The sequence below is a fragment of the Gambusia affinis genome, linkage group LG11 (assembly GCF_019740435.1).
Source record: "Gambusia affinis linkage group LG11, SWU_Gaff_1.0, whole genome shotgun sequence".
In the NCBI taxonomy this organism is placed as follows: domain Eukaryota; kingdom Metazoa; phylum Chordata; class Actinopteri; order Cyprinodontiformes; family Poeciliidae; genus Gambusia; species Gambusia affinis.
In genome coordinates this window covers 2,141,287-2,162,309 of record NC_057878.1, presented here as the reverse complement: position 1 = coordinate 2,162,309, position 21,023 = coordinate 2,141,287, and the positions used below count along the sequence as shown (strand labels likewise).

The window sequence follows — 21,023 nt, the reverse complement described above, 5'->3', positions numbered from 1 at the left end:
GTTCAAACAGCACAGCTTTCTGGTGGCTTAAATAAACACACAGCTGTGTGGAACCGTGTGGGCTGGGTGGGACCGGGCCTCAGATCAGGTGGACAGTAACGTTACTGTTCCTACACAGGAGCTGAAAGCAGCTTAGAGTGCTGCTTTAAACGGTTCACTGAGCTTTGTGTTGGATTCGAACTGAACTGCAAAAACACCAACAGAAAAAATTAGCACTTCAGTTAGCATTCTTATTACTTTGTATTAATGAGTTTAAAAAAAAAAAAAACAGTAGAATGCTGTGTATTTCTCTGTAATTATTGTGGGTAACTTGTGTTTACCTCCTCATTCCCAATGAACAGAGTAAACCGCATTAGGTTTACTAAGATGGAGCATCCTTCCACTAACATGACTGTCAGTAGCAGGTAACTTGTAGTTTGCAGCACAGTTAATTTCTTTGGGACCGTTCATCTAATTCAGGTAGTTTTAGTTAACTACATGTTGGTTTGCAGGGACACACTCCTGTTTCGGTTTCCTCTTTCGCAATAATGGAGGTCTGGTTGTTTGGAAATGGCCTCGTAACCCTTGCCAGATTGTCAGGCAGTGATATTTGATGGCGACTGCTGATGCGTTTCCTCTTTGGCATTGATGAACAATCACTGCAGCAGAACACTGACATAAAGTTCTGCTTTAATGGGGCTGATGATAATTATTTATGATTCTGTCCAATCCTAAACTCATAATAGCCTTGGATCAGTTTTAGATTTTCACACAGTTGAGTTAATTCTTGTATGCATGATTTTGACTTTTTAGAGGTACTACAAATTAATATTTCATGTGTGCTTCATTTCGTTAAAATTTACATTTTTACTGACTTATTTCTCCATTTGCTGTTATGTAAAGCGTTTGTATTCTAAGCAGGCATTTTTTTAGAGGCGCTGTGAGGAGAAAACACACTAAGGGAAGTTTTCCAATAATAATGAAAAAAAGGAACTGAAAAATAAAAAAAATACATATTTTAGCAAGCAACACAGGAAACTGGGAGTGTGATGTTAGCTGGCAGAACATTGCAATAACTCTCTCACACACAGAGGAGGACAGACACAAGAAGAGTAGAGTGTGTGTTGTTTCTAGCTCCCTCTGCAGAAAGAACACAGGTCATCCTGATGAAGGAAAAGGCAATAATAACTCAAAGTAGTTTACAATAAATAAATTTTGTTTTATTAATAAAAGGCTCCAGGAACCATTGATGTGTGTGATCTAGTTAAATCAAGCCCCAGGCTGCATCAGCTCATCTATAGTATTTAAAAGACAGTTTGCATTTGAGCTCATGATCTAAATGGGAACTAAAGAGGGAATTGATTACAATTGGAAAAAGCTTTGAGAAAAATGACATGCATGAAGATTAATAATAATAACCTCCTCCTACATGCTCCACATTGTTAGCAGCTTTATCCAGAGTCGGTGTTGTGTCCTTCCCCTAAGCTCTGTGCTGACGGATCATTAAAAATGTTGATGGTGTTAATGAGGTCAGATTCTGCTCTGTGCTGCAGTTGTTGGCTTCCGACAAATTTCCCACTGCCAAACCGCTTTCTGCCTCAGTCGACTCTTTCTGAACTGGCTGTCACTCCTCCTCCTCCTCCTCTTCCTCATCAGCACATCGCTGTCTAGATGGACGATTAAAGCTTTTCTCCTCTAGAACCAAGTCTCTCTAAACCAAGAGGGCAGAGTGCAGGGTTTCAAATTCAGCCTCTCATTTCAATCGAGTGAAGATAATTTTGACTAAATCTGCCAGGGGTGGAAATAATTTTGGACTCAATGGAATGAATTTAGATCTTTCACGTTTTATCACATTACAACCATAAACCTGTGTGCATTTTAATAGAGCTGCACAAATATGAAGTGTGAGGAAAATGAAGCTCATATCTCTAAGATGTAGACCGGAAGACAGACAAGAGTTTGAACTGAGCCGTTTATTGTTACATCAACATGGAGTGTGGACATGTCTTCAAGAACCCTGCAGGAAGAACTTTTCTGTTCCAGGAGACAAACTCTTAATAAAAACACACAGCCATCCATTTGGCACTCTCAAGTAATATTTACAAGCCCCCTCCCACACAACAGCTGTGTTTCCATTGAACGTATAATTGTGCAAATTGGAATTATGAAAATACATTTGCTTAATTAAAATATGGGAATAATAAAAAAAAAAAGAGCTATGATGAGGCTGATTTTTGGCCATATAAATGTATTTTGAAAACTGCAATGGGAACATTTTGTTCATTTGGCACAAGTCACCTGATCAACAGCGGGATGTTACTACTGGCAGAAACGTCAAAGAAGATGACAGGAAGTGGCTGGGTGTTTTGTAATGACTTTTCAAGTGATTTTAAATGCTTTTCAGCATTAGCATATTATCGACAAGGTTTTGTGCATATTTGTAATGGAAACACAGCTAACACCACCCAGCTAGCTGTACAAGTTCAGCAACAACACCACATCCTTTGTCATGCAAAAGGCTGGTGATACTGGAAATACATTTACTAAAAGGAGGATGTGTGGTATTCATATAACAGATGACAGCACAGAAATAGACAACATAATTGTTTGAACATTGAATCATCTCTGCATTCAGGACTGCAAACAAAGCTCGTCTTTATCCCCCCCAAAAAATTATGAATAAAATCTGGATCTATTCAACTAATTAACTAAATTTTAATCTTCTTCTATCCAAAAAGTACAAACCAACAACTGTCAACAGGTTCAAACAGCAAATCAGTGATAAACTCTAGCTGCGTTTCCATTAACCAGGAAATTGCACAAATTGATATTACAAAAATTTATTGGCTTAACGGAACCAAGGAAATTTCAGAAAAAATATGTCTTTTGAGTCAGATGAGGTTGTTTTTTTTGGCTGTGGTCATGTCATCAACAATTGCATGCAACTACAGGCGAAAACCACAAACAGGACGTGGTAGGAGGATAACGGTTTTTTATTTTTGGACAACGTGCAAAGTTGTGTCATTCTATTGTGTTGAACCCATAACTTTTCTGTAAAATGGCCGAATACAATTTCCCCAACGAGACATGCATAGCCGCTCCCAAGTAGCTTGTTGCTCCAATGCCTGAATAAAACCCCGACATCTCTGATTGGCTGACAGATGATGCGCGCTAGGCCATGGCTGAATTATGTATATCTTAACTGTTTACATCTATTGCTGCCATAATTTTTAATGAAACACCACAATTGCAAAATTGTGTTTTTTTCAACATTAGCAGAACATTAACAAAGATTTGCTCTCATTGGTAATGGAAATGCAGATACACATGATCTCTGCAATTAAGGTTTATTAATAAAAATGACATCACAATAATGATCTTTGAAAGTATTTAAGAGTTTAAACTGACATGAAGCTCAGTTGCTAGGCTGTACCTTTACAACACTGTGGAAGACGATATGCGTGTCCCACACACACCCACTGCTTCCTCTGTGACAACACACACACCAAACCCCTCCTGGGCCCCGTACCAAACCTAATGGTGCTGTTATTGCTGTCAAACGTGTTTCAACAGCAATACCTCCACTCACTGATTTGACTGATGCTTTGGAACCTCCTGTCACATGACAAGTCAACTCGTATTGAAACCATTTAAACCTTGTTGCATTCAGTTTAGTCATTTCAACTCCTTAGATATTAATTCATTAACATGCCCAGATGCTGGTCTACATGGTGACCCAATTACAACCAAATCAAAGGTTTCTGTTTGGATTAACTAGGCACCTAATTTGTTTTCTTGGCTGTGTTTCTCACTACAAGTCATTTAGAATCTTTGGCTACTGTTGTAATAGAGGATTCCCTGGGCAAAGTAAAGGCTTTATTCCATCAGTATGTGCAAGTTCTGACTTGCACACTATCTGTAAGCCGAAGGACTCTATGTAGGATGGTCAATTAGAGACAAGAGAAATGCATTCAAGACTTGAAGCAAACCATTTCTAGGCACTCTGTCCACTGTAATTTGTATTCTGCAAAGAGTTTTGATTGCAATTTTTTGTCAATAATTCACGAGAGAATCCAAACCTTCCCTCCCTTCTAAGCAGACGGGTCACAATAGGACTAAAAGAAGAGCAGTCCGCACACTGAATCAACTGGGAATGACTCAACTTTTAAAAATAATAGAACATGTGTTTTCAGTAACCATAAAGAGGTTTCTCTGACCTAGAGATCCACCAGGAATTCATCCGGTGACCAGAATAGCCAGGAAAACCTGTGACCGCCTATTAGAACTTCAAAAGTCCCATATTTCCCCCCATCTGTAAAGACACTAAAAGTAAACACTTCCAGGTCGCCATAAGGAGAACTCTCTGGTTGTTCTTAAAGGTTCCGTGTGGTTGGGCCAATAGTTTTCGTTGTTGTCGCTGTGTGACGATAATACCTTCATTTTCTTCTCAGTCTGATGTTGTCCACCCCTCCTTGTCACAACCCCCCTGGAAAACCTTTCACTGCACTCTGCAGGCAGAGAAGAATTTTGTGGTTATTTACACAGAAAGGCACTGGGACAACAATGTTGTGTAGCTCCGACTACTGAACTTCCAGAAGCTGCTTTTTCAGCCAGAGAAGCAGGATGGATTTGATCTTCTGAGGTACTGAGGAAGTACATAAACACATAGCCATGGGTTAAAGTCCCATCTTTCTTTTCTTCCCATTAACATGCAAAATAAAGATACTGCAGCTCATCAGTCGTTATTTTTTCAGAACTTGTGAACTTGTAATAGTCAATCCTCTCTGACATGATGGCTGTGTTCACCATCCTACAGCAGGAGGGGTTTCACTTGGCTCGGTGCGGCTTGTGGACTTTGAAGGGTGTGTGAGAAAAAGAACGTTTTGAAACCATGTGACCACGAGTCGACAGTTGGACTTCAGGTCGACCACACTCGGTCCTTTACTGAGCAAAGAAAGCTCAAACTAAAGTCAGAAGAGGCACGGAGACGTTTTACAGGATGTGTTGAAACAGAACAAGACGTCAGTAAGTAACGGGACGGCTGAATGGAGCACAGCAACGGTGCTCTGGTTTCACTTTTCATTCTAACTGGTGAATAGCTAATTACAAACATCACGGCCAGTTTAAAACATCAACTCTCTGACTGGCCATCACCTCTGCTCCTCATTTGTAGATGACATGATCACAACAGGAAGGCAAGAGGGAAATATGTTCAATGCTCACCTATGTCTTAGAGCATTTTAGTTCTTAAAGGGAACCCAGAATAGAAGCTTTATAAAGCTTTATAAAAACTGGGAGCTAAATTCTGATTGGATCTTCTCTTTGAACTGGAGGTGTGGCAGTTTGGTTCCCATCGACAACACAGAGGGACATGAGTGCAGTCTGTTCATGTCCAGGTGTTAGTTTGTTAATGCCCTGCTATTCAGACAAGAGTGCAACTGCATCATGTGATCAACCCAAACAAATCTTTACAGAATTAGACATTTTAACACCATATGTACAAAATTAAGGTAAGACATCTGTTGCTTAGTAAATATTAGTAGTATCAAATAATCATTACAACCTTCTTTAGAAATATAAGCTAGTAATATGCAGCAAATCAGAGTCCTGCTGAGTGAAGAGCTCATTTCTCAAATGTGTCTTTAGTATTTCTGAAAATATGGAAATATAAGCCAATATCCTGTTCAGTACATGCTGCTCTATGTTGTTGGAGTTAGGAGTTTATCTTGTGTAAGCTGCACATCCACAGTTTGAGTCTGCTCCACGCTCTGAGTTTAATCGTCGGTTTGAATCTCCTCAGGAACAGAAATACAACAGACTCAACGTCTTCTGGGTTCGTTTGAATCGTTTGTCAGCAGCATGGACGGGTGGAGAGCAGAGGGAGGGAGGGAGGGGTGTGTTCAGTCTGCTGTCCTCCATCATTCAGGGATCTGTGTGTTGGACCGGTCCTGCCGTGTCCCGTGCAGAGGGATCAGTGGACCCCGCCGTTAAAAGACTTCTCAAATGTTTCCATTTCTGCAAAGTGAGTGGTGATGGGGTCCTTGTACAGAGGGTTGGATGCCTGGGAAAAAAACAAACAAACAAAAAAAACCTTTAAAAAAGTAATGAATAATACAGAGGTATAAAGACCAAGTATAAAGAAAAATCAATAAGTACGATTCCTGCATAAAATTAAAAGTAAAGAAAATGATCAGTATGACGCGACAGGATAATATGAGACAGTCTGTGAAGAAAACTAAACTCCTCGGCCCTCTCCCAGTGCTAACAGCAGAAATACACCAGTCAGAAACAACCAATCAGAGCCAGCAGAAGGGTTTTAGTGCTGTCAATCATCTTTGTATACACGCTGCTCACACCCTCCTCCTTTCTCTCTGCAACATTACAGCTGGTTTACTAAAACATAAACTACCGTAAATGCTAAGGCTAGTTAGCATGGTCGTAGCATAATCAGTTTTCTTACACTGATCATCTGTCTAATAAACTGTCACAACATGAAAAGTTAAAATCTGTAAAAGTTACATACTGCAGCTTTAATCAAGCTCCACTAAGTTCAGGATGTTGACTCTACTGTAAATGGGACGTGAACATCCACATGGTAGGGACTGTTTGACCGTCCAACACGACGGTCAGAAAGCAGTTCATGCTAGCTAAAGCTAACTCTGTTAGAAAAGACTGGGGACGTCTTCCTTACCATGAGGTACCGGGCGCGGACCCGAGCGCTCTGGAAGCGAGCAAACTCTCTCCGGTCGTGTATGGTGATGACCAGTTTCCAGGTGGCCAGCAGAACCACTCCCACCAGTAAGATGGTGCCCACCACAACCAGTAGGACCGTTAAGGCAGACGGACCACCTCCACACTCTGTGCCAGGAGTCGTCCAGTCAAACAGGTTACAAAACAAGACAAGATGTCATGTTTAGATTAATGATAGGCTGATAAATCTGAATACATCTCCACGGTAACAGACTTAACATCTGGCAGGTTTTTTTTTTTTTTAGAAGAAACTCTGAGTTTCAACCTGACCTGAAGTTGATGTTCTACATCAAGAGAAGTTTGGTCTGATTTCACAGCCATCAGTGAGAAAAAAAAAACTTGGCATATGTAAATAAACCAAACATTTTATTTGGTGTATGTAAATATCTGGTTTCAACTGTAGGACTGGAAAAAAATGTCCAAGTTATTTTTTTGTTTTCTGTCAGTGGCCCTAATCCTCTTCTGTAGAAAACAGCCTAGTCTGTAGCAGAAAAAAAAAAATTAAAATAGACCCTGCCAGACAACATGAAGCAGGCAAATGGTGGAACAATCAGAAATTAAAATAATATTTTCACATACAATCAGGTTGGTTCGGTAAACTTTTCATCCTTCAAGAAATAAAATCTTGATTTGAAAACTGCTTTCCATATTCACGCAGGTCGTTTCAGTTTGTTGATCTGAAACATTTAAGAGAGACAGAAAACCCAAAACAGAACTCATTCAGTTTTAGTTGACCGAAGTGAAACACCGACCCGGCTCCTGGAGCGCGGTGAGGATGGAGCGTCCGCTGGCGTGCTCCAGGTACGTGAACTTCATCACACAGTCGTTCTCCGTCTTATACACACACAGCACCGCTGCAGGGTCCTCGTTTTCTGCACAGCAATGGAAGATAGGAACAGGAGTGTCACTCGTCAGAATATAAATAGAGAGGAAATGAAGTCAATTGAAAACATCAAGATCAAAACAAAAAGCTGAAAAAAAAGGTTCATTCATGGCAAATGTTCATAGAAGCAGGTTTCTGGTTTGTTTAGCTGCTTAGCGGACATGAGACATGAACATTTCTCAGTCTAGTGATTCCTGTCCAATTTTTAAGGTCATGATTTGATTCAGAAACAAATTTTAATTCAGAAACCAGTTGTTCTATTCAAACTGTTTGGAGTGTCTGTTTAAATGATGTGACTGACGAGAAAGTACGGCGTAAACAAACAGAACATTTACTTCCTTCTATCCAAATTCCATCAGTTTATATTTACCGGTAAACAAAAATAGTGGATACAATTCTGTAACTTCTATAACCAGTATTTAGATTTCTTAGCTGCATCCTTACATTTTAAAAAAACGATTCAAAATATACAAACAGTAAGTGAGACGGCCCTCTCCGGTGGCCCAGTGGACTTGTAAAGCAATACGAAGTGCACTCAAAATAGTAGAGACATAGACATACAAATAAACACATTAAATAGCTTTTTTTTATATATAGATTTTTGAATCCATTCAGAGTTCCCAGGACTGGGAATTATATATTTTTTCACCTTTAGTGTTGAATAAAGGAGAAGGAGGATTCTTGAACACTGCCTGATGGTTTGTGAGGTCACAGCTTTACCAAACAAGGCCTTCGTTCCCTGATGGCGGCGCTGACTTTGTGGATGCCCTTGTTTTCAGTCAGTCTATCCCCAAACCTCACGAGGGAGGGTGAGGCCATTCCTCCTCCCTCCATTTCTTCGGCCCTCCTCTTCTATCTCATGCACAAAGTATCCAGAGCGTACATGTGGAGTTCATTAGGGCCGCTCAGATGGCTGGAGCAGCGGGGAATGCAAAGAGACACGTCAGACTTGGAAGCGGGGCCACGCCGGGTCGCAGTGGAATGTTTCTGAACGGCAACGCAGCCGAGCGCCGCGCAGCTCACAAACCAAGGTGGGAACATTGACACATCCAGCCACCGCTGGGAGGATGGGAGGAGTGGAAGGACAAGGACATCAGACAGCTCCACTCTGCTCTGCTCTGGCCGGGTTCAGGCTCCGCCCACTGGCTTACTGAGAATAGAGAAAGGAGGGGCGGAGCCTGGCAGCAGGTGTGTTTGCTCAGTGGGTGGATACAGGTGACTGATGAGGTCTGTGGTCTGATTTTGAATGGATGAAACTTTTTAACCCAATGAGAGGTGGAGAGGGTCTGCAGTGGGACACCTGACATCTTTGTTCATGATGTAATAAATACGCCAAACTAAGAGTGTTCAATCCATCTTCTAAACCAGATACCACCTGATGACCTTGGACCGGCCCGTCTGAGTTTGTAGTAGAAGAGTAAATCTTTTTACTTTGTGTAGCTGCTACAACATATAATAAAACTACTGCTTTACCAACATTACCAGTGTACATAACCCCTTTGGCAAATGTGCTGAACAGTGTTCAAGACATTAGCTTTTACTATCTGAATATGTCAGCTAACATTAAAGGGGTAGTATTAATATTTTTCAGGTAGTATATAGTGCCATTTTATGGCACAATAAAGTATCCATGTTACCTTCAGTTGTTATAAAAATGTTGTATATTTTAAATATAATTTAAAGCAAATTGAAATTTGTAATTTAACACCTTGAAATTGGGCCTCCATGTCTAAGAAATTTCTGATATTTCTGAAACTGCACCTTTATGAAGTCATCACAACATGGCTCCTCTGTTAATCCTTTAACAATGTTACCAGCGTTGCTCTGAGAAGTAGCTCCTCTAATGAGCTCAGCAGATGTTACAGCAGGTGTTTGCTAATTGCTGCTGACTAGTCTGAAGGAGCTGAGGGGGAGGGTTGAACAGGAGGCAGAAGCTCTAAAGCTGCATCTCCAAGTTGGAAATTGGTTCATTCAGGCATTTTGCACAGCTGGAAAAAAGCTGTACAAAATGCAGATTGAAGGATTTCTTAGTTAAGGTAACACTTTTGATGAAGGAATAACATTATAACATGATGTAAAGTTCAAAAAAGCAGATTTTACTGTCTCTTTAAGAAAAGACAAACTGATGTAGAGTTTTTACTTAAGTATAAATAGTTCTTTGCTGAAACTGAGAGCAAAGCTGTGTGCTTTCTGTGTAGAGAACTCAATTGTGTTTAAGGATTACAATTTGAAGTGCCACAGAGTAAATGTGCAAGAATTTGACTGATTCGGAGGGTATACCAGATCTTGCTAGCTAAACTGAGAAAGCAACAAGGATTTTTGACAAAGCTCCACTTTTCACCAGTTAGGAACAGATTTGTAACATCCCACAAAACTGCAAGACATGGTAAGTTACTCTCTGATGGGGAGTTTATCAAAGGCTGCTTGGTAGAGTCTGCATTGCTAATTTGGATCATTTCTTTGGGTCTGGATGAGAGTAGTGATGTCTTTGAATGCAGACTGTTCTAACTGAGATCTAACTATTTAGCAAATACTGGGCTTTGTGAGATTGATTAGATGACTACAGCTTTCCCAGTATGCGCATGATCCCAGGATACCTGTACATTCTCATCATCAAAGCTGAAAATACTGGTGAATGCTAATAAGTGGATAGAGGAATATAAAGGGGAGATCTCACATCAGATAAAAGCTGGAGACATTTAAGGCTTGGGAAAGGCTGACGTCTGCAGAAAACATTTCATTTTAGCCGGAGCCACATCAACAGCGCAACTAAAGAGAGACTCGTGTGGAATTATAATAACAGGAAAATATTCTCTGGTTATGTGTGGTCACTCTTCATCAGGCCTTTCAAAATTAAAAGAACTATGACTGAAGACTTACTTCCCTTTTCTGAGATCCCTGTCACAAGTAGGGCAAAGAAATATTTTATCCTGAATATATAATTTCATACTCAACTATAATAAACCAACTAAACAGTAACAGACCAATCAGCTCTGAAGGGTGATTGGAGAGTTACTGAAAATCTTAAAATAAAGTTTTATAGCATAAACTTTGGTGTAAAATGGGAAGAAATTTGTAAACTAATGTTCTGTTGGATTCCAAACTACTGAAGGTGTAGAAATACAACCAGCTCACCAGAAGTTTGGGTTCATGAGAGTCAGACCAGGTGAGTTTTTAACAATTTTTTCCAAATTAGAAATAAAAATGGTAAAAGTTTAATAAATTTCAAACCATATTATACAGCATCTTTAACCGGATGGACTAGTTAATATTTTCTGCAGTGTCCATGTTCAAGTTTAATCAGTTTAATATGTTTGTACGTTTCACCAGATTCCTCAAGCTAAAAGTTGAATTGCCAATTTAGCGATGTTAGTGGCTAACAGCTAGCTGACTATGTTGTTCTCATGGTGCTTAAAAATCACATTTCTTCTGTCTCTGTGTCACAATATGTTTTTTCTAATGAGTAACCAAAACTCCTGCAAATAAAAACTTTCTAAACACTTCTGAAGGCTCCTTTTACGGAAGAGGATTAGGGTCACCAAAAAAAATAAATAAAAAATCTGACTTTAAAGTCAGAGTTCTTTTTTTTTTTTTTTTCTTTCGGTGGCCCTAATCCTCTTCCGTACTCCTTTGGTGTTTATGTAACAGCGTTTTGCTAGCCAGCCTGTCGACTGTGAAATAGCAGGACAAGTCCAGAGCTACCTGCTTTCTTATTTCATTAGACACAGAGTGCAAGTTGTAAAGCACTCCCTTCTAATCCAGGGTTTACAATAACAGCATAGGCTGATGGAGTTTTGTGAGACAAGAAATACTGCAGCATTTTATTATCACAAGATCTTGTTACGCCCTTAAAAATGACATTTTAGCCTTTATTGTTGATGTTTGCTGTTTTAATTGTTGGTTTAAATGAACAATTAAGGAAAAGTGTGAATGTATAACTTGAAAATCAAAGTAGGCCAGAGTCTGAACCCAGAGTGAGAGTGGTATCGGTGGGTAAAATCCTAACCGGTGCAGCTCAACATTTTACTCACACGGCTTCATCAGTCAGCTCTAGTTGGACGAACGGTCACGACCCAAACCGTCTCACATTAACAAAAAGGAACTGAAAAGAATTCCTGAGGACTTCTCCGCTTTCCCAGATGACCGGGTCACTGGGTTTGTTTGGATCTTCTTTCTCTAAGGTTTGCTTCGGGTTAGTGACCCTTCCTCTTGATTACACACCACAGACCACTTTATCCTCCTAAAGCAGCACTGACAAAGGTTTGTTCTTACCTCTGAGCAACACTCACACAATATCTGTGGTGTGTTTAAAATTGATTTCCAACTTTTGTAAAGTTGTATGGATTGAAAGCTGAAGACAGAGAATTATTACTGGGTCAGAGGAATATTTCAAAGTTAGGGAAAAAAAGTGATTAACATTTGTTTTTTTAACTTGGATCTCCACCAAATTCAACCAGAACAGTGTTCCAACTGGAAGTCAGAAAGCCAGCAGGACTTGTGGATTGTTGTCCTCAGTTACAATTCCAAGACTAACACTAAAAGTTTCTGTCTTATTTCACACACTACAAGGTAGATCCACTAACCGAACCAAACAATGAAATGAAAAGAACTGAGACCAGATTGGACAAGGATGCAAAAAGGAAGCATTGAAAGTCCTGAAGGTCATTGTGATTTTCATTATTAGTACATGGAAGAAGTTTAGAACCAGAAGTGTTTATCTATGAAGAAGGACGGCCTTGGTCAGAAGATTACCAGGAATCCAAGTTTTTTCTTTTCAAGTTAAGAGAACGAACCGGACGGTTGATTTTAACTAACACACTCCACCAGTTCTAGCTTCATGCTAATATGGCTAAACTTTCCTGAAGCATCTTGAACACAGACCAGAAGAAGAATAGTTTTCAGAAAAGTTTGGTGTGAAAGGTTTTCTGGTGAAACCAAAATAGAACATTATGAACTGAACTCCAAGCATCATGCCTGAAGAGGAAACAGGAACTAGTCACCTGGTGAACAACATCCCTCATTGTAAAGCATGGTGGTGGCTCATCATGCTGTGAGGATGCATCTTTTTAGCAGAACCAGTCTGCATAGTGGGTAAAATATCTGAAACCAGATGTATAAAGTTTCTTTAAGAATGCTGTGAACCTCAGACGAAGCCAATGAGAGAACGCACAAGCTTCAGTGAATATCCCTGAGTGGCCTAGCTAAAACCTGGACTTAAATGGAACAGATCATCTCTGGGAAATGCTACAAATGGCTTTTGGTGCTGCTCATATGACTAAGCTTGGGAGGAGACAAAAGGCCTAAAAAAAGTCTGTGACAGGCTTCTAGAAGCATCCTGAAGACGTGTTGAGGCTGTGAAAGCCATCAACATGTGACGTTCCTCACGATTTCTGACTGGCACATTTCTAAACTGAGGAAGAAAGAGCATCTTAAAAGGAAGCAGGTTTGTAGCCATGGTTACAGCCAACCTTGATTATTTCCTCCTGGTTTTGCTCACATTCTGCTCCCTTGTTTTATCGTTTTACTGTGTAGTTCTAGGATGATGTAATGTATGACTTCTTACTCTGCTGTTGATATAGTCAAACATCTGTGTGGTTAAAGGTCCATCTGGTGAAACACACTGCAAATTAGCTCAGGCTATAAATGTCACAGTGCTTTGTATTAAGCATACTAAACACCAGCCGCCATTCAAATACACAACAGGCTAATAATCACTGCCAAATGGGCTTCAACAAGGTACTTAGCAAAGGCTGTGAAAACCTTTGAAGATGTGAGTCTTTTATTTTCCATTTTGAGAAACCAGCAAACATGTTTGTGTTGTGATCAGTGTGACGCTTGAGAATTGAGTTGCTCTAGTCTTAGGCTTCTTCAGATTACAGTCAGCTCTGATTTTATTCATTGTGATCATATTTTTATTGTCTGTATCTATGAGCTCACAGCACAGCTAGATAGATGTTGGGGATAAAAATATCTTAATAAAAGACCAACGATGAAGGGAGACGACAGCTAAACTTAGAGGCTGAGCCACTAAAAGTCGGCTGGAAATTAGGAAGAAACCACAGACGGTAAACGATGGAAGCAGCCGCAGTGATGTCACCCACTGGCTTTAGATCCCAACAATCAGCATTTAGTCGTCACCATATTGGTTTTGGAGCAGCAAGGACAAACCGTGACAGGACAAAAGACTGAGCGATGTATCGACAGACTGGAGCATTGTTTGTTGGAGTCTGGGTGTCGTTCTGGCCTGTTGTGGTGAATACAGAGATCTCCTTCCACCAGTCTGCCTCCCAACCCTCACCTGAAAAACTCCAGATCCCAGATGCAGTTGGTTAGAACTAACAGCCTTAGAGAGGGAGGAGCTCCATCATCCACCAGGAACTAGAAACTCCTCTGTATTGAAAAGGAGTCGACTGACATCAGGACACCTGATCAAGATGCATTCTGGGGGATTACATGGTGGAGGGACTATAGTGCCCTTAAGCTTACGGTACTCTTAAGTGGAATAAGCTGCTACTCAGACAACAATATGCCGATTTCCCCCAAGTGCTGACTGTATTTATGTTTACATTTGTAAGCAGAGCCAAACTAAATGAGTGGAGTTGTAACAACAGGCACAGTTTTATGTTCTTTGCTTTAGAAGTGAGCGTGCATAATGGTCCCTGAGAATGAAAAACATGTTGCTATCACTGAGCCTCACATTAAGCAGTCAACTGTGAGTCTTTCAAGAGTTCAAAGTCACAGTAACAGGGCTTGATTTGCTTATCAGGGATTTCTACCTCATCTTAACCAGGACATTCTCACTCTTGTTTGAGAAAGGTGCGGTTTAACACACTTACAGATTGTTTGGAATTTCCTGGTCAGTTTCCTCTCAGTGACGGTCAGTGAGCCAAAGCAACTTGTCAGATGTTTATTTTAGCGATAGTGTTAGAAGTGATCATGCTGTACATGGCTCTCTGTTCCGGTTTGGTTCCATGCTCTACTTCTGCTCTCCTCCTTCTCAACTCTATTCATCTCCATGGTAACACCTTTAGTATGTCAGACTGGTGATTGACCATTGTGTCAATTACCAAACATTCAACTTCAGACTTTGTGTCACACCAAATGTTGCTCTTAGATCAGTGCTAGCAGCAGCAGCGGCGGCGACTGTTTTCTGGGAAGCTTTAGTCATATCTGGGGTGTGTTTGTGACTCTTGGCAGCAGCTCTGATCTTCTCACAAACCCTGCAACCTCAGTGCCAAGCCTTTAAGCACAAAGTGAACGTAGCATTGTACAGGTTGGCAACAGCAGAGCCAGAGGCAAATACGAACGTCATCCAACCAACCAGCCATAAATTTACACTTACCCACCATAGAGGCAAAAACAAAAACTGTTTCTCCATGGCTCTAGATGGTGTGTGTGTGTGTGTGTGTGTGGACATGTACTTCTATACTGTATATATAGAGGGCTATAATAACCGTTTCCCTTTACCAACAAAGGAAGGTCATTTGTGGAGCATGAAGACATTTTCCTGGTTCTCTCTTTTTTCCCAGTTGGAATGTGTTCTACTAGTTAGGTTCAAAGGTGTTGGTTAAGGTTATGAATATACTAGTAATGGGTAGTAATGGTTAGGGGAAATGTCTGGGTTAGACATAAGTGGAGGTACTAAAATGAATGGAAGTCAATACAAAGTTTGATAGAAGTACAAGGATGTGTGTGTGTGTGTGTGTGTGTGTGTGTGTGTGTGTGTGTGTTTACCCACCGAGGCTCTCCACAGTTATGATTTTATCCTTGCACAAGCGCTGGCAGGTCTCGTTGTCTGCGAGTCTCCCCGAGTTGAAAAGCCGACATTCAATACACTCCCTGGAGCAAATAAGGGGGGAGGTCAAAGTTCACATATAAAAACTCATCACAGTAATGAGCCCAAACTTACTGCTAATCCAGAAAATGACTCTAGTATCTAACATCATTCTAAAAGAATGGACAAATGCTTTTAACATTTCACTAATAGATCATTTTGGCCAAATATTAATGACCAAATGCATATGAAATTAACATTCAGTTAAAACCAAAAGTTTATATTCTCCGAGTCAAAGAAATTTTTTTCTTCTCTCTGAAATTAAATCAGACCAACCTTCTGTTTTAGGTCAGTTCAATTTTTACCAATTTTCCTCTTTGAAATTCTTTTCATTGTAATTCTAATTTATCTAAATTATGTATATTTGCTAAACTTGCTCTGGGGAAAATGTGTGATGATGACAGAGTGCTTTTGTTCAAAACTATTTCAACTTCCAGTAACTGTCAGTTACTCAGTATAAAACTGGAAAATCCAGCCTGGCCTGTTCAGATGGACCCTTTGTCATCAATATTTCACTCCTGTTGCCTGTTGACCAAACTAGTCCCTGGTGTCACAGCGGTATACTGAGGGTATATTTTCTTTCGGTGTGTGTGTGTGTGTGTGTGAGCTCCACCTTTTGGTGCCGCAGGCGTCGGGGCAGGTGGGGCATTTCTCGCAGGTCTCTCCAAACGCCCCCGGCTCGGTGCACTGACAGCGGCCACACACACAGTTCCCTCGCCCGCTGCACATCTTCCCGTCGTCCGAGAAGCAGAGCGACATCTCCGTGGAGCAGTTACAGTTGTCGCCCACGAAGCCGGCGTGGCATTTGCACTCCCCACAGTGGCATTCTCCATGACCTGGAACAAGAGGGAAGCCTTAAAGAAGGCCCGTCTGAGACCAAACACCTTAAAGTTGTGCAAAAAGTGCTTTGTTGTTAAGTTAAAATTATTTGTTGGCTTAGCTTATTTTCATTACCATGGAATAAAAAGCATCTTATTGGCTTGTATAACAAACACTGTCAGCTGATTAACACTCAGGAGAAAGCTAAAAACAGCTTTTGTTCCAGATAAGTAAAAGAAATAATATAATATAATATCTGCAGCTAAACCAGGTTGGAATCCTCATGTTTTTTTTTGCTTGCTTATTTCTTTTATTTCATTGGAGATATTTTACTTCCACAGGTCTCCCATTGCTGAGGTGCAGTTGGTTGGTTGTTGGTTATGGGGGTGAAGGGCAACACCCTGTTATTTTTCCATTAAACACCACCTACAGGTGGGCTTTTATTCACCAAGACACAGCAACTAATCTCTTTCAAACTTGTTCCAACGATGCATGTTCCACCTAAAGGAGACTGAAGGATTTCTCAAACATGCATGAAAGAATCGAGGCATCGCTCCAGGATTTTTTTTGATAAGGGAACAACATTAGAACATGATGTAAAGCTAAAAAAGGTACATTTTTCATAATACTGATTCTTCAAGAACTCTTTCTCATGCTCATTCTGGAGAAAACAGATTTCCTTCAGTCTCCATTAGTCACATTATGGGTTCTTCTGTGTCACACAAGAAGCTGGATGAGGATTTAGATTAAACACACTTTATCCCAAAGTTCCACATCCTGAACTTAGAAGCACATGGAAGGTTGATCCAACAGAGGAGTGCCGCCTATGGAGGATGTGGATCACTTGTGAATTAAATCACAGTTTAGGAGTGGCTGCTGCTTCTGTCCAAGAATCTTCCTAAAAGTTGAGAACATTTAGTCACTGAGTGCAGCCGCAGGGCAGGGAGGAGGAAAAACAAAGAGGTCAGGGACTCCTTGCTTTCAGGAGGAAGTATTGTGTCTGACCATCAGCTGAGTGGTCAGCGTTAAGCAACACTTTGTCTGGAATCTCAGACATGCTGTAACTTTAGTTTTGCACCGAAACTTTAAAGCTGTGCACATTTTAGGAGGAAAAACTGAGTGTGGGCCCATTATTGTGTTATTTTCTAACGTGGCAGTCTGCTGCACCACTCCCAGTCTTTGCTCAAAGGCCGCCAGGATGAGCGGCATATGGCTGACTAATGGCACCAGTGTGGGAATGTGACCTTAAACGACTGTTTGGGCACTCAGAAGGTTGATGAGGTTTTACGCCTCTAAGTGCGAAGAGGATGAAAGGAGTGCAAATTCAGCTGCTTTCACATGGACAAGTCCAGGCTAGCTGCTAGCAGCCCTGCAGTCCATAAACACTGCAGTGCTTATTAGACGTGTGGGGGAGGTGATCGGCATCCAGCCGCTTTCACAGACCTCAGGCTCCGTTTGCAGCTCTTCTTTTAAGTGTTAATTAACACTGAGATGTTCTACAAATACTATTCACCATGGTGGTAAATGCTTATTGCTCACTTTTCCGAAAACCTAAAGAATCTCCTGCAACAAAAGCCTTCTGCATTTTCAAAAATACATACAAATAAGGCAATTTAAAAAAAATTAAAATCTAAATTTGTGATAGATTTTGTGGTTTTTCAGACATATCAAATTTGTCAAATGTCACAAAATAGTTTTTGCATCCCATGAATCACATCAGATTGTATGACAGCGTATTGGGCCTATTGCAGATAAAGAAAACTGAGTAAATCCGCCATAAAACTGTTTTTTTTATTTGTTTTTAGAAAAAGCAAGGACATTTCTACATTTAAAAGTCAAAAATCTGCTAGAATCTGTAAAACATACTTGTCAAACAAAATGCTACACTGCAAAAACAAAATCTTACCAAGTATTTTTGGTCTAATTTCTAGCACAAATAAATCAATGCATTTGAAATAAGCAAATACTGAAAATAGTTACTTATAACTGAGAAGTTATAAGTAACTTTTCAGCAAGATATAGAAGCTTGCTGAAATATAGGAGCTGCAATAATTTCTTAATATTGATGAAAATGTACTTGTTCCATTGGCATTAGAAAGCTGCACACCTGCATGGGAGAAACTCTGCAGCGCTGCAGGGTTACAGACGAGCTCCAACACCAAAGACGGCAGTAATCCTTTCTTAGTGTGTAGCTGGCATCCCTCCTGCTGAGTTATCAGGTAGCCATGAACTGACTTACAGCCTGTATAGTAAGTCACACTGCCTGCGTAAAACCCTACAGTTATGGGACCAGAATCCAGTTCATGTTTTCCTGCTGCAGCCTGGGAATGCATATTTGTTGCCAAGACGCAGCATGCGTTTCAAAAGCACACTTACACAGGCTTATGCAAATATTTGGAGCTTATGTAAAAGGGGAAATGAGCCGTTAAGACACTTTAGTTGCAAAAAAGGATTTCTCAAAGTTCATATCCAACATGTCAAACTTGTGCACAACTGAAGAAAACATGTGCACCAACGGGGGGAAGAGTGGATGTGCAAAAATGTCTTTATCTGGTCTACAAAGTTTTAGGTCATCGTGCTGAACTGAGTAACCCTCATCAGGAATGCAGAGTGTCTGGTGTGATGTGGCAGCTAGCACGGCGTCTGGATGTTGGGTCGGTTGGTTCCCACTGCAGATGAGAAGAGCTCACACTTCCTGCAGGGGAGCTCTAATCGATGTGTGTGTGTGTGTGTGTGTGTGTGTGTGTGTACACAGAAAAACTGAAGGCAGTAACCTCCAACTTCTCCAGTCCCACTCAGAATCTTGGCCTTCTGTCCTGCTCTTAGGAAAAGCTGCAGAGGATTTTTGAAATGCTTGTGGTGTTGTAGCGTTCGCCAGGGTGACTCAAAACGTTACGGAGAGAAGAGGGAAGCAGTCTGTCTTTGGGAGGCTTTCCTGTGGAACATTCTGCATGTTGGAGTAAAACCCTTGGAATAAGGTAGAAAATATGACCAGAGGTTCCTTTCTAGCCATCAATCTGTCAAAAAAAGTCATATTTCTGCACATCTCTGCTTTGTGTTGAAGTTCACTGAAGTTATCTGAGGAAAACTTTCTGCTAATTTCGACTGGTGCTTCACATGACAATATTTAGGAACTTGACATCTCTTTTTTTTTTCCCCCCACCCCTCCAGGGGGTCTTTTTGTGGGCTCTAGTGTCCCTTTATACACAAGTAGGCTTACGGGAAGTAACAATAAATTTCAGCACTAAAATCTCTGGTCCAGTGACAAAAACTTTGTTCATTTTGATTGCTGGAAAGTTAAAGCTAGTTTGTCAAGTAGGCTTCCATACTGTGTATCGTAACAGCACTTTCTAAACGAGTCCTTACCTCCAGAGACGTGTAAACAAACGACTGGATCGCAACAAAAATGTTACGGTTCCACTGAAAACAGGCTCAGTGTAAACAGGAGTCACTTTGTTTCTGCCAGATTGCAGGAATGGACATTGATTTTTAAATTCTCTGCACCAGGCAGATACAAAACCTACTGAGGAAACCTTCAACTGGAAGACAAGTCCCAGGTCAAAAGTTGACCCATTAGTAATTTATAACTTGGATTCTGAGCAATGCAAAAGATAGAGCTGGGAGGAGCAACACTCAGGTAATTTATGGTGAACATATAGAAGAGTTAAAAGGACCTAGCTGAGCAGGAAGTAGATCCCACATCCACTATAGGGAAAAGACAATTTAGATGTAAAAATATAAAATGAAATATTCTAAAACAAACATGAAGTTACACTGATCCACCAGCAGACAGGAGAAAAACAGTTCCTAACTTGTCAAACGGTTAATTTACTTCTGACTGTTCACTGAATATTTTAATGTTTCCTCATATGGGTTCAATTTTATCTCCAGTCTGTAGGTCAACAGGTGCAGGTTGGGAAATGTCCCAGCATAGATTGTACCACTGAAGTACCCAGAAGGAGACTGATGAGTCCAAGTTTTACTGAAACTTCGTCTTCTATTGGACCCATAAAGCTCTGGCTTCACTGTTTCTCCTTTACTCTTCATTTTCTGTTAGAAGTTGAAAACTTTGTTAATTTTAAGGAGGAAGACGTAGTTAAAGGTGTGAATACTTTTAGTGTATCAATATCTAGAAGGCCAACACAGCAGCCGGCACGCGGCACCGGTCATCCTGAAGGCCATCGGCTGTGAGGCCTCAGCAGCTACTCACACAGCAGCAGACGTGAAAACAACTTGTATGGCGAAACACACATACTCACACAGAACCAACATGATTAGGTTAACACAGAGCAGAGGCAAAGAGAAGAGGTGCTCACCATCTAAAACATGTTTCATATGGACTGAATGATGGAGGCCCTTTCTCTGGGAAACGCTAGTTAGCATAGCCGCCAATGGCAGTGGATAAATGGTTTTCCTGCAATGGGAAGTTATTTTTCCTCCATAAACACATTGAGCAGCGTGAGAATGATTGACAGCACTAAGCCCCTCCTCCTGGCTCTGATTGATTGGTTTCAGAGGATAATGGTGTCTCAGGAAAGAGGTGGAGGAGATCCATCTGGTCACATGTTATCTGTCTCATGCTGTACTGTCACAATATAGTGAAGGTTTAAACAAATATGTAAAAAAACATTTGTTATAAAAAGTTACAAACTGCTGCTTTAAATATCTGTGTGGCTGTTTGGTTAGTATCCCCTACTGGAGTAAGGGAAAAACAATCCTATGTTTGATAGAAGAGACGGTTTGAACTTCCTCTTTCCT

At 40.7% G+C, this 21,023-nt stretch overlaps 1 protein-coding gene across 2 annotated transcripts in view; it reads right to left on the bottom strand.

The window, feature by feature from the left end:
• Positions 1-1,937: 1,937 nt before the first annotated feature.
• The window catches only part of itgb5 (integrin, beta 5), a 52,413-nt gene continuing 33,327 nt past the window's right edge, over positions 1,938-21,023 (bottom strand). Inside the window, exons 12-16 of one of the 2 annotated variants that reach the window (XM_044131088.1) lie at positions 16,060-16,282; positions 15,351-15,451; positions 7,482-7,601; positions 6,671-6,837; positions 1,938-6,040 (exon numbers count right to left, since the gene is read on the bottom strand). In XM_044131088.1, coding sequence (XP_043987023.1) covers positions 5,951-6,040; positions 6,671-6,837; positions 7,482-7,601; positions 15,351-15,451; positions 16,060-16,282 — 701 coding nt within the window. In that variant the 3' untranslated portion in view covers positions 1,938-5,950. Of the gene's footprint in view, positions 6,041-6,670; positions 6,838-7,195; positions 7,211-7,308; positions 7,602-15,350; positions 15,452-16,059; positions 16,283-21,023 lie in introns of those variants that run through there. The other variant, XR_006372049.1, reaches the window with a different exon arrangement.